This window comes from Mytilus galloprovincialis, chromosome 1 (assembly GCF_965363235.1).
Source record: "Mytilus galloprovincialis chromosome 1, xbMytGall1.hap1.1, whole genome shotgun sequence".
NCBI lineage: Eukaryota > Metazoa > Mollusca > Bivalvia > Mytilida > Mytilidae > Mytilus > Mytilus galloprovincialis.
This window is the reverse complement of record NC_134838.1, coordinates 93,782,376-93,797,448: the sequence shown is the minus strand read 5'-3', so window position 1 is coordinate 93,797,448 and position 15,073 is coordinate 93,782,376. Positions and strand designations below refer to the sequence as shown.

Below are 15,073 nucleotides of genomic sequence, written 5' to 3'. Positions count from 1 at the left end.
CCCCCCCCCCCCATAAAAATCAAATGGTAGCTCCCTAAGAGACATAATCGAACATTGCATTCAACTGACTGATAAGACCACCAAAAACCGTATATAGGATGCTTTCCCCGAAGAAGTTTCTAAATTTACTATTGTAGCTTCCGGTAAAAATAAATAAACATTTAAAAATGTACAGAGCTTTGTACGACTATAATTCTACGAGGAAAGGCTATTTAACTTTTGTTAAGGGTGACGATTTTAGTCTTTTAGACAAGAAACACGGCGATTGGCTATTGGCTCAAAATGGATTTGGTGAAGTTGGATATGTTCCGGCAACTTATATTAGTAAAGATGAACATGTGAGCATACATCTTTTAAAACCGATGTATCATTGTATGCAAAGGAGACCCAGGGTTTGATATTGTAACCCTGCCTAAGGTTGTCATCTGATATGTTGTTAAGCTCCTTTTTTGTTTTGCAGGGACACAGCGGTATCATAGGTACGGTAAAGTCCGGTGTATCTGCGCACCTAAGACTTATGACTTCACTTCATTCAACTGATAGTGTAAAGCAAAATTATATACGGGTGAAATTTGATCCGGAGGAAAAAATGTCACAGTAGTTGTTGTTATTTTTTTATCCGGAGGAAAATATTTCCCTGGGATATTTTTTCCATAGCTGTGAAATTCTATCTGGGTAGTTAACTTATTGAATAGATATTAGAAAAAAAACGTAACCTTTAAAAATACTATGAAATAATAATAGTGTATTTGAAATAAAGCGAAATGGTTAAAAAAAAATGTATTATAATGATAATGGGAAATAATTTCACAAATTATCCTTGAAAAAATTTCCTGAAATATTCGAGTCAATATCATCCTTTTAAAAAGAAAATTATCATGAAACATAGGGAAGAAAACCAGAAGTAATTTCAAAGATCGTAATTGTGAAAATAATATCATGATATTATTAAATAAGGTTAGTGAAATACATGTAAAAGTGAGTTGTTTTCAGATCTCAGTACAAATATAAATTTAAAAATAAGGTAGAAATATAGTTGGGTTACTACTGTTAACTTACTACTGTTAACAGTAATAGAAGAATTTGATTATGATGATATTTTTAACTATATAAATAGTTTTGTCTGGGGACAGAGATGTAGTTGTTGATTATATGGAAATCAGATAAATCATAGCATAACAATATATTGGAACAAAAGCATGTTTAACAGCTGGATAGTTTTTACCTGTGAAATGTTATCTGTCTTATTAAATCAAGTTGTAAGTCATCTTTTTATATAAATGAATATATAAGAAATAAGATTCAAGTAAAAAAATCGCTATAAAATAGATTCAGAAATATATTAATATCTTTAAAATATAAATTGCTCATAATTACCTCCCTTTGATAAATTATGCAAATTTGGTCTACCTTTGTGAAACATTTTATAATTATAGTCAGGTATATATTGATTGTGAGTAACTTGAACCATAAAAAAGAATAGGTTTGTTTGCCCAAACCCTATCTACCCGGAAAAAAGCTGCCTACTCAAATTCTTTTTTTATACGACCGCAAATTTTGAAAAAATTTTCGTCGTATATTGCTATCACGTTGGCGTCTGCGTCGTCGTCGTCGTCGTCGTCGTCGTCGTCGTCGTCGTCGTCGTCCGGCGTCCGAATACTTTTAGTTTTCGCACTCTAACTTTAGTAAAAGTGAATGGAAATCTATGAAATTTTAACACAAGGTTTATGACCACAAAAGGAAGGTTGGTATTGATTTTGGGAGTTTTGGTCCCAATATTTTACGAATTAGGGGCCAAAAAGGGCCCAAATAAGCATTTTCTTGGTTTTCGCACTATAACTTTAGTTTAAGTTAATAGAAATCTATGAAATTTTGACACAAGGTTTATGACCACAAAAGAACGGTTGGGATTGATTTTGGGAGTTTTGGTCTCAACAGTTTAGGAATTAGGGGCCAAAAAAGGGCCCAAATAAGCATTATTCTTGGTTTTCGCACAATAACATTAGTTTAAGTAAATAGAAATCAATGAAATTTAAACACAATGTTAATGACTACAAAAGGAAGGTTGGTATTGATTTTGGGAGTTTAGGTCCCAACAGTTTAGGAATTAGGGGCCAAAAAGGGACCCAAATAAGCATTTTTCTTGGTTTTCGCACCATAACGTTAGTATAAGTAAATAGAAATCTATGAAATTTAAACACAAGGTTTATGACCATAAAAGAAAGGTTGGGTTTGATTTTGGGAGTTTTGGTCCCAACATAATAAGGGGCCCAAAGGGTCCAAAATTAAACTTTTGTTTGATTTCATCAAAATTGAATAATTGGGGTTCTTTGATATGCTGAATCTAACTGTCATGACTGTGTATGTAGATTCTTAACTTTTGGTCCCGTTTTCAAATTGGTCTACATTAAGGTCCAAAGGGTCCAAAATTAAACTTAGTTTGATTTTGACAAAAAATGAATCAGTTAGGTTCTTTGATATGCTGAATCTAAAAATGTACTTAGATTCTTGATTATTGGCCCAGTTTTCAAGTTGGTCCAAATCGGGGTCCAAAATTAAAATTTGTTTGATTTCATCAAAAATTGAATAAATGGGGTTCTTTGATATACCAAATCTAACTGTGTATGTAGATTCTTCATTTTTGGTCCTGTTTTCAAATTGGTCTACACTAAAGTCCAAAGGGTCCAAAATTAAACTTAGTCTGATTTTAACAAAAATTGAAATCTTGAAGTTCTTTGATATGCTGAATCCAAAAATGTACTTAGATTTTTTATTATGGGCCCAGTTTTCAAGTTGGTCCAAATCAGGATCTAAAATTATTATATTAAGTATTGTGCAATAGCAAGTCTTTTCAATTGCACAGTATTGCGCAATGGCAAGAAATATCTAATTGCACAATATTGTGAAATATCAATTTTTTTTTTAATTAGAGTTATCTTTCTTTGTCCAGAATAGTAAGCAAGAAATATCTAATTGCAAAATATTGTGCAATAGCAAGATTTTTTTTTAATTGGAGTTATCTTTCTTTGTCCAGAATCAACTTAAATCTTTGTTATATACAATATACAATGTATATTCACTTTTTACTTCCAACTGATAAATTAAAATAATCTTTACCATTCAGTGATAACAAGCAGTTTTTTTACATCTTAATATTTTATGATGTATTTAAATGAGTAGTTATTGTTGCAAACTCCATTAGAAATTTTAATTGAGATTAGTTTTGGAATAAGGGAAAGGGGGATGTGATTAAAAAAATTGGGTTCAATTTTTCTCATTTGAAATTTCATAAATAAAAAAGAAAATTTCTTCAAACATTTTTTTGAGAGGATTAATATTCAACAGCATAGTGAATTGCTCTAAGAGAAACAAAAATTTTAAGTTCATTAGAACACATTCATTCTGTGTCAGAAACCTATGCTGTGTCAACTATTTAATCACAATCCAAATTTAGAGCTGAATCCAGCTTGAATGTTGTGTCCATACTTGCCCTAACCGTTCAGGGTTCAACCTCTGCGGTCGTATAAAGCTACGCCCTGCGGAGCATCTGGTTTGTCTTGATTCGAAGAAGTTTTTTTTTAATCAGATAGGCATGACGACTAATAAACAACCGATACTTCAAATTCTTTTTTTGAAGAAAAAAAAAAGAAAATGACTACCTACCTACCCACTGCCTTAACCTTTGGGTAGGGTTTGGGCAAACCAAAATATTTTTAATTGTGGCCTTACATAGTAGTTAATGGGACTCTATTTCACACGGTTTTGTGAAATATAGTACGGCAAATATATACCGGTACATACTATCCGCGTAACACAGAAAGATTTTCACTCCTCTGGAAAAAATCAACCTGTGAAATACCATGCCCGGAAAAAAATTACCGGAACAAATTATCCTCAGGATAAAATATCACAGAGGAAGAAATAAACCGTTGCAATAATACCAATAATCGGATAATATTGTGTGAACACATTCAAAATATACTTTTATTTCATAAAATCTTCTGTTTGAATGGTTTCACACTCAAAAATTTGTGTCATGTGTATCTAAAATTAGGGAAACCCCTGTTCTGAGAGTTCCTCCAATGTCCACTGATTTTGTGCATGCCTTCCAAGAATAGCTTATTTTGAATAAAGGAAAGATTTTCTACTTCGAAATATAGCTGAATTTGAACCAACCACACTGCCAAGGATTATTTAAATCTGATATAAATTTGACTTAAATAAAACCATGAAAACAAATTTTATCTGATGATGGAAAATGGACAAATATTGTAAATCAGTGGATTGCAATTATAATTTAACTCTTGAACTTATCAATTTTATTCTCTTTTATCCCTTCGGAATTCTAAAACAATAACAAGAACGATTTTACTTGCGTTACTATGTTGATATGACGAAATCAGCTAATGCATGGTACCATCGGCCGCTTGGACACCGGGGACTCCACTGTATAAGAAAATATGGTATGAGTGCCAATGAGACAACTCTTCATCCCAGTCACAATTTATAAAAGTATGTAACGACTACAGTCTTCAATACTGAGCCTCAGCTCACAGTGAAGAGCAAGCTATCAATGGCCCCCAAAATGACTAGTGTAAAACCATTCAAAAGGGGAAAACCAGCTGTCTAATCTATATAAAAAAACCCAAGAAACACGTCATATGAACCACATCAACAAATGGCAACTAATGAACTGTATCATGACAGGTTTGCATTATCAGGTTGGGAACAACCCCTAAAATGAATGCATTAAAGAAATGTTTCCTCAAAGAACTATACATCTATCTGGTATTATATGGTCAAAACATGTCCAGAAATTTTGTAATATTTCTTGACTTATATCTTCTTTATTATTAAACATAATTTGACCCCTCTTTTAAAAATAATGATCTAAAAATAATGAATTTTTCCCCTTTTAAAAAGTTTTAAGTTCAAAATGTACAACATGATCATTAATTTTATACACAAATTAAAAACATGTTAAAGTCAAGCAGGGATGGGGTAATTGAAAACGTAATGGTAATTAAGTGTAATGCATTACAATTTTCCATGTAATTGAATGTAATGTGTAATTGAGCATTTTTTTAATTACATGTAATGGTAATTTAATTAATTACATTGAAAAAAGCATGTAATGCTCAATTACTTTTGAATTACATTTCAATAACATGTACTTTTATTGTGTTAAAGATAGGGATTTGTGATTAATAATATAAATTATTAAATTATATTTATTTTTAAAATATTGATATCACATACTTCTTTAATATATGAAGTCTGTAATTTATTCTGAAGTTTTTATATTATTTATTTGACCTACAGACTGAATAGTCTTATAATTAAAAAAAATGTGAGAATATTTATATATGTGTTGTTCAGTTTTTTAGAAAGATTTTTGTTAACTAAATAGATTTATAAGTTATTAACCACCTTGTTTACCAAAAAAAAAAATGTGTCATAGTGATTTTTTTTCTTATACAGGTAATTAGAATTTGAAATCATTGCACACAATCATTTTGTCAAATTAGTATACACAAAAGGATTATAGAAATAAAAATTAATAGCTGTAAAAACAAACAGCAATTAATCAGATAAAAATGTCAAGGGACAATGCCACTTTTACATGTATTTTTATCTAATTAGTGAAATACATGTATTGCTAATATTTAGACATTATGTACATTGTTTGTACTAAAAATTATTTTCAATATTGTGAAAAGCACACTATTTAATATTTTTAAAGTAAAAAAAAACAAACTTTTAATTTATTTATAATTTCTTTATTTATATTATGTTTTATTTAAATGATTTCATTTCTGAGATGTCAAAATACCCCTTAATGTATTGGCAAGTAATTATGAAGAAATTCCCTCTCCTATCAACACATCTTCTTATCATGGAACTTCCATGTTCTGATCAAGCAATATCTGCCACATAAGCTCCTGGAGAAAAACTTTAGAATCGCTGTCAAAGTGTTCAGACAAAAGATATGCAGACTGACAAAACATTAAAATTACTAATGATTATCAAATGCAAGGCTTCAACTATGCTTATCGGTACGTCATGCATATTTTACACATGGATTTTATATACATGTATAATATTGTTAAAAAAATATTATGATAAAATGTAATGTGTAATTTAATTAATTACTTTAGTAAAGTAATTGTAATTTAATTAATTACATTTCAAAAACTGTGTAATGTGTAATTAGTGTAATTGATCATTTTTTCAATGTAATGTGTAATTTAATTAATTACATTCCAATGTAATTGACCCCAAGTCTGAAGTCAAGCTATGCGTAGCTATGTTCTGGTATCAGATCTAGAGGTTATTAAAAATCTCTTACACAATTAGAAGACGGGGACAATAGTGGGTCCGTTAACATGGTAACAACATCTCAATTTTGGCAAAAACAGTTAACAAAAAATGCAAAAGTGCTGCTACAGTTAATAAAGTGAGTTGAAAACAGTTAACAGCTTAAATTGATCTCAAATAACAGTTAACAACACCTTGAATAGGGCCATAACAGGTTAACACAAAAAGGTATTGCATAATCCAGCTACATTTTATTTGTGTGTTTGGTCCATTTTTCACTACATCTGTATGGATTAGTTGCAAGTTATTTTTGTCTATTTTTGTTGAGCCTTTGACTTTTGTTGAAAAAGCGAGACATAGCGATCCTTCATTTCATCGTCCGCGGCGGAGGCCATGTCCACAAATATTCACTCTGTGGTTAAAGTTTTTAAAATTTTAATAACTTTCTTAAACTGTACTGTATTTCTAGCAAACTTGGAAGGAAGCTGGTTTATGATCATAAGATAGTATCCAGAAGTAAATTTTGTTAAAAAAAAACCATGTATTTTTGTATTTTACTAATATAAGGACTGCCAGGAAATATTACATTCACTCTGTAGTTAAAGTTTTTAATTTTAATAACTTTCTTAAACTATCCTGTATTTGTACCAAAGTTGGACAGAAACTTGTTTATGATCATAAGATAGTATCCAGGAGTAAGTTTATTAAAAAAAAATCATTTTTTTCCGTATTTTACTTTTATATGGACTGCCAGGAAGTATTACATTCACTCTGTGGTTAATGTTTTTTTCAAATTTAAATAATTATAACTTTCTTAAACTATCCTGGATTGGTACCAAACTTGGACAGAAGCTTGTTTATGATCAAAAGCTAGTATCTAGAAAGAATTTTTTGTAAATTTTGAACCTTTTTTTGTGTACTTTACTTATAAATGGACTTAGTTTTTCTTCCAGTTAACATTACATACAGTCTGCAGATAAAGTTTTTAAAACATTTATTAGATTCATAAACTATCCTGAATTTTTATACTCCTGTTTACGGAAAGTATTATGGTATACCGTTGTCTGTCTGTCTGTCCGTCCGTCCGTCGTCCACATGTCGTTCAATAACTCAAAAAACACTTAATCCGGTTTGTATGAAAATTTGGTGGATTGAATATATCTATTGATGTGAGCTCCCTTTCGATTTTTATAAATTTTAGATTTTAGGTTTCCCAGTTTTGGGGTTTTATTCATTAAAAAATTGTGATTTTCGAGTTTTCCTACAATAATTCAAAAATGCTTTGAGCTGTTCTCATAAAACTTTGTAGAATTGTTAATATTTATTAACTTACTAGATATAGGAAAATGTGATGTGAGTGCCAATGAGACAACTCTCCATCCAAATAACAATTTATAAAAGTAAACCATTATAGGTCAATGTACGGCCTTAACACAGAGCCTTGGCTCACACCGAACAAAATGCTATAAAGGACCCCAAGATTACTAGTGTAAAACCATTCAAATGGGAAAACCAAAGGTCTAAGCTCCCTTTCAATTTTTATAAATTTTAGATTTTACCTTTCTGAGTTATGAGATTTTATTCATAAAAAGGTTGGATTTTCCAGTTTTTGGACAATAACTCAAAAGTGCTTTGAGCAGATTTCATGAAACTTTGGTGACTAGTTTATATCTATAAAAATAACCTCCCATTAGTTGTTTTTTTTTATTTATAAATTTCTGATATAACATTGAGGAGTAATGGAACTTAATTCATTGAAAAAGCAACAGGCGTATCATGCACTCATGGCTCAGCTCTTTATAACTAAACTTGGACAGAACCCCTACGATTTTTTTGGGTATAAAAATAAGGAGATGTGGTGATTCCCAAATAGACAATTATTTATCAGAGTTCAAATGAAGTTGTAGTTCATGTAAGTTGTAACATGCTCCAGTGGTCAGATGAAGTATTCAGGATGAGGTGTGTTCTCTTCATACATTACAGTTTACAAAATTAGAATAGTTTATGCCATAGTCATGACCCAATTTTTATGGTCAAGTAGTCAGGTTAAGTTTTCATGAGCACTTCCATTAATTTGTAACTCAGACTATACAGGTCAAATCATTGAATTTTCAGGTTTAATCATATTCATGGACATAGGCAACTATATAATAATAATTGCAAAGGGATTTTTATGGCCCCGCAACAAAGTTGGCGTCGCCATATAGTTTTACCCTTGTCTGTCATTCCGCAACAAACCATTATACAGAGTTTTTTTCTAAACGCCTTTAGATATTGGGCTGATTTTTGGTATGTGAGTTAACCATAGCCCCGCAACAAAGTTGTCTGTGCCATATAGTTTTACCCTTGTCCGTCTTTCCGTCACTCCCAAACAAACCCTTATACAGAGTTGTTTTTTCTAAACGCCTTCAGATATTGGCCTGATTTTTGGTATGTGAGTTAACCATGATGAGTTACAGATCAAGTTTAAGTTTTGTTCTGCTCTGCTAATTTTTGCCGAAATTACGGGCTATGGACTTTGATAAATTGTTGAAAATCACAGTTATACAGACTTTTTTTCTAAATGCTTTCAGATATTGGGCTGATTTTTGGTATGTGAGTTACTCATGATGAGTTACAGATCAAGTTTAAGTTTCATTCCGCTTGGCTAATTTTTGCTGTAATTTTGGGCTTTGGACTTTGATAAATTTTGAAAATCACAGTTATACAGACTTTTTTTCTAAATGACTTCAGATATTGGGCTGATTTTTGGTATGTGAGCTAACCATGAAGAGTTACAGATCAAGGTTAAGTTTCGTTCTGCTCCGCTAATTTTTGCCAAAATTAAGTGTTTACAACTTTGAAAATTGTTGAAAATCACAGTTATATTATCCCAGGCGTAGATGACCTTAGCCGTATTTGGCACAATTTTTTGGAATTTTGGATCCTCAATGCTCTTCAACTTTGTATTTGTTTGGCTTTATAAATATTTTTATATGAGCGTCACTGACAGTGATATTGTTGTCTTTTTTCAAAACTACCTCTACCGTTTTTTATTGGGAAAAATGCATATTTTTTATTGAAATTGGGAAATTTGTATATTTTATTCTAAACACATCTCCGATTTTTTGCTGACCTTTGCTGTCTTTTTTGTCCTTTTTTTTTCGTGTATGTTTTGGTTGTCAGACATTTTCAACTGAAAGGTACTTTTCGGAGAGGGGAAAGAAACAGAAGCAATGATGGTACTTAATGCACTGAAAACTATGTGTTACAAACACCATGATGATTCTGATCAGAAAACTGGATCTCAAAAGTGCTTTCTAATATATCAAAATAATAACATGAATACGATATTTACAAACATTACTACCAATGCCATAACTGTTGGGGAAAATGTAAAACTTTTTGGGAGGAATTTTAAGCCATTTTTTTTAGTAATTGGGAATTTTCTCTAGGGGAAAAGGCCGAATTTCGGCTGTAATTTGAGGCAAACAATATCACTGACTGATAAGTCTTATGTAGACTAAATGCGCATCTAGCGTACTAAATTATAATCCTGGTACCTTTAATAACAATTATACAGACTTTTTTAGCTCACCTGGCCCTTTGGGCCAGGTGAGCTTTTCCCATCACTTTGCGTCGGGCGTCCGGCGTCCGGCGTCGTTAACTTTTACAAAAATCTTCTCCTCTAAAACTACTGGGCCAAATTAAACCAAACTTGGCCACAATCATCATTGGGGTATCTAGTTTTAAAAATGTGTGGCGTGACCCCGCCAACCAACCAAGATGGCCGCCATGGCTAAAAATAGAACATAGGGGTAAAATGCAGTTTTTGGCTTATAACTCAAAAACCAAAGCATTTAGAGCAAATCTGGTAGGATTAAAATTGTTGATCAGGTCAAGATCTATCTGCCCTGAAATTTTCAGATGAATCAGACAACCCGTTGTTGGGTTGCTGCCCCTGAATATGTAATTTTAAGGAAATTTTGCTGTTTTTGGTTATTATCTTGAATATTGTTATAGATAAAGATAAACTGTAAACAGCAATAATGTGCAGCAAAGTAAGATTTACAAATAAGTCAACATGACCGAAATGGTCAATTGACCCCTTTAGGAGTTATTGCCCTTTATAGTCAATTTTTAACCATTTTTCGTAAATCTTTAGTAATCTATTACAAAAATCTTCTCCTCTGAAACTACTTGGCCAAATTAAACCAAACTTGGCCACAATCACAATTGGGGTATCTAGTTTAAAAAATGTGTGGCGTGACCCGGCCAACCAACCAAGATGGCCGCCACAGCTAAAAATAGAATATAGGGGTAAAATTCAGTTTTTAGCTTATAACTCAAAAACCAAAGCATTTAGAGCAAATCTGATAGGGGTAAAATTGTTTATCAGGTCAAGATCTATCTGCCCTGAAATTTTCAGATGAATCAGACAACCTGTTGTTGGGTTGCTGCCCCTGAATTGGTAATTTTAAGGAAATTTTGCTGTTTTTGGTTATTTATCTTGAATATTATTATAGATAGAGATAAACTGTAAACAGCAATAATGTTCAGCAAAGTAAGATTTACAAATAAGTGAACATGACTGAAATGGTCAGTTGACCCCTTTAGGAGTTATTGCCCTTTATAGTCAATTTTTAACCATTTTTCGTAAATCTTAGTTATCTTTTACAAAAATCTTCTCCTCTGAAACTACTGGGCCAAGTTCATTATAGATAGAGATAATTGTAAGCAGCAAGAATGTTCAGTAAAGTAAGATTTACAAAGACATCACCATCACCAAAACACAATTTTATCATGAATCCATCTGCGTCCTTTGTTTAATATTCACATGGACCAAGGTGAGCAACACAGGCTCTTTAGAGCCTCTAGTTTGTACAATGATCTGAACACAATTAAAGTTAAGTAATTGGGACATAAACTTTAGGATATGGTAACATATCGTCGCTGGGCTTCTAAAATGTCGTATATGACTTTTTTGGCTAAAAATACTTTTTGACACCAATGGTCTGGGCGGCAGGAAATCTTTGGTATTACAAAATAGAATACAGTTAGACCAATCAAAATGTGTGAAATAAGACATATTACAAAATTGCCAATGTCAGTTGTTTGTAAAGTTTGCTTCCAAAATGTTGTATGAAAACTTAAAAATCGTTGTAGAATGGCTTTGGGAAAAAAATAATTGTACATTTCTTTATTTCTGTGAAAATAGTTTAAGTTCTTGGATAATCCAGAAATGTCAAAGTTTTTATTTCACTGCTATTTACAAAAATGTTCAAGTTCACATACGACATTTTGGAAGCATGCATTTTACCAAAAATTTCAAAGCCTGTTTGTGAGAATTTTTTTTATTGAAAAATTTGTAATTTACAACATTTTAGAACCCCAGCGAAGATATATTTTAGTTTGACATCCGAAAAAAGGATTCTAGTGACAATACATAATTAATTATAATAAATGATCATGCATGCCCATAGCCTGAGGAGGGGGGGGGGGGGGCTTATTCTTGGTCATGAAGTTTGGTCATGACTATAGTAGTCAAAAATCACAATGGGTACAATCATAATATACTTTTTTGAAAAAAAATATCCCCCCTCCCCAACTAAACTAAAGTGTGAAATATAGGATTACTGAAAAAGTTGTTGCAGAAATGTATTGTACTGCAAGAGGAAAAGGTATAGTATTGAAATATAAAAGCTATTTTAAATTGAATTAAAAAAAAACACCTAAATTTCAGCTCACACCATATAATTTATGCCCATTTGGTCGACAAATAAGTTTTCTAAATTAGTCTGACAATTTCAAAATTTTGCACAGATTCCTAACCCTTTACTCCATGGATATTTTTTTTTTAAATACTTTGATTCGCATAGGATTTTTTTCAGTAAAAAAAAATCAACAGGTTTAAAGTGTTAATGCATTGTGAAAACTAATATTTCATCAATGAAATTCAAGTCAGATATTCTCATGAATCTCCTTGACATATTGGATACAATTTTTTTTAAGTCTAATGCAGACATTTTGGAGACATAGCGTTTCAACTGAGGTACTACACAGGCGTCAAAAGGCGTCATTATGGAGTAAAGGGGGTGGCGTCAAAAGGCGTCATCATGGAGGAAAGGGCTAATCAACATGATAAATTAGGATTGCCCAAGTTATAGAAACAATGGAATTATAGTATGTCCATACCTGCCAACTGTCACTATTGGAGGGGGATTTCCCCCATGAAAGCTCCCAAATGGAAATTTTGAAATAGTAATTTTGTCTACAATTTTAAACAAAACAGTTTATTTTACAATGTTTTTAGGGTTTTAAAAGTATGAAGAAGCCAAAAAAAAAAACCAACATAAAAATACATTTGAATGCCCCCTTGAAGTTTTCTTACAACTCTAAGAGCCATCTTGCATGCAAAACCCTCATGGGCATTTTGAAAAGTTGGCAGGTATGTATGTCTTTTTTTCTCTCACTTACATTTAATGAATTCAAAATAAAACCACTATATTTCTTTAAATTACCACTGTATTTATGTCATTATAAAGGGACATAATATCTTAAAGCTTTACCTTTATTCTAGAGTTATTAGTTTATAATGTGTAACAATATAATTCTGTATAACCAGCTGGGGTATGCTATAACAATGTCACAATGTCTACATAGTTGTAGATTTACATGATTAGCAGTATGAGGTCTCTACTTTGGAAAAATGTTTAAATAATCTCACATAGATTGGCAAGAATAACGCTAGAAGCCCATTTTCCCTAGATATAACCTGTAGATATCAGTATTCCTCTTGTCAAGAATACATCAAGTTCATCATTTTCCCTAAATATAACCTGTAGATCTCAGTATTCCTCTTGCCAAGAATACATCATGTTCACCATTTTCCCTAGATATAACCTGTAGATATCAGTATTCCTCTTGTCAAGAATACATCAAGTTCACCATTTTCCCTAGATATAACCTGTAGATCTCAGTATTCCTCTTGCCAAGAATACATCAAGTTCACCATTTTCCCTAGATATAACCTGTAGATCTCAGTATTCCTCTTGTCAAGAATACATCAAGTTCATCATTTTCCCTAGATATTACCTGTAGATCTCAGTATTCCTCTTGCCAAGAATACATCAAGTTCACCATTTTCCCTAGATATAACCTGTAGATCTCAGTATTCCTCTTGTCAAGAATACATCAAGTTCATCATTTTCCCTAGATATTACCTGTAGATCTCAGTATTCCTCTTGCCAAGAATACATCAAGTTCACCATTTTCCCTAGATATAACCTGTAGATCTCAGTATTCCTCTTGCCAAGAATACATCAAGTTCACCATTTTCCCTAGATATAACCTGTAGATCTCAGTATTCCTCTTGCCAAGAACACATCAAGACAATGATCAAGTACACCATTTTTTAGAGATATACCTCATAAATCCAAGCATTCTGCTTTCATAAGTTGCAAGATCCTACCATAAATCTTTTTAATTCAAAATAATGTCTTTATACAATCAAAATCATTAAGGTTTCTGATTATACATGTAGATACATGTGGCATGTAAATTTTGAGGTGTTACTGTAAATAGATATTTTGTATAATAGAAACCCTCCGTTATTAAATTTGATTAATTAAATGGTATATGCAGTAGGTCGTACAATAAAAACCAGTTCAGAAAAAGCATGGTTAGGTCAAATTATTTTCTAAATTGTTTTTTTTTCAGTCATCTTTATCACAAGTGGTCAAGTCTATAGACAGGGCACTTCAAGCAATACATTACGCTGCATCAAGCACAGGCAGTCTAACACATGAACAAAGAGAAAATCTTAGGTAAGTTATCAAACTTGTTTATCTACATGCTCTTTAAGAGATTGCAAAACACCACGAAGTTCAATCCGAAAATATTTATAGGATTGATTTTAGTTATTTAAATATTATTATTATTGATATAAGTGAATTTTAATAAGCAGATTGATTAAGTTAATGTTTACAGTTCTGATCATAATATTTATTTGTCGAATTAATATATCTGGTGGCGGCTGTATTGTTCATGTTTACTTTTATATATATATATAAATAAGCTTGTGCTAATTTTTATTTTACTTACATTTATAAATTGATTGGATTAATTAAATAATTAGAGCAGTCTGTAGTTTGACTCTCAAGAAAGAAGTGGATTGGTGATACCTTATTGACAGAAGACTCCTCTCCTATTTTTCTGATTAACTCATTTCGGGGATGTTTGAAAGTTTCTACTGTGAAATTACTTTTATTCGTGGGGTACCAATTTTCGTGGTTTTGTGGATGACTTTATCCACGAATTTAAGTGTCCAACGAAATAAAACATTTATTGTCCAAATCAAGACACAGAAAGATCCCCACTGTAGGTTTGACTACTGATATGAATAAATTGAATATCACCAAATCTGAGAATACTATAATAGCAGTCACAGTGCTAACGCACTATGAACTACAACAACATGCAGGAGTATTCAATCTTTAATAACCTAAACTGTACAACGTTTGATCTTTTAATTCTCATGAAAAATATTTTTGATCGATGAAAGTCAAATTTCTGGTATTGAAATGCTAGTATGATAAAGTGTTCATTTTTTTTCATCATAGTTCTAGTGCACATTTGAAATAATAATTGCATCCTGGGCTTGATTTTGATAAGAATTATTTACAATTCAAGATACGTTTATAGCATTTGTTTATGTTACTGTTTTATTTAAGTGACATATATATGGCTTATTAACACCTTTGATGGTTTTTGTTGA

At 31.6% G+C, this 15,073-nt stretch overlaps 1 protein-coding gene across 1 annotated transcript in view; it reads left to right on the top strand.

The window, feature by feature from the left end:
• The first annotated feature begins 148 nt into the window (after positions 1–148).
• The window catches only part of LOC143045207 (NCK-interacting protein with SH3 domain-like), a 37,372-nt gene continuing 22,447 nt past the window's right edge, over positions 149–15,073 (top strand). The window contains exons 1-2 of the mRNA XM_076217557.1: positions 149–338; positions 14,017–14,123. Of these exons, the coding sequence (XP_076073672.1) occupies positions 168–338; positions 14,017–14,123 (278 nt within the window). The 5' untranslated portion in view covers positions 149–167. The remainder of the gene's footprint in view (positions 339–14,016; positions 14,124–15,073) is intronic.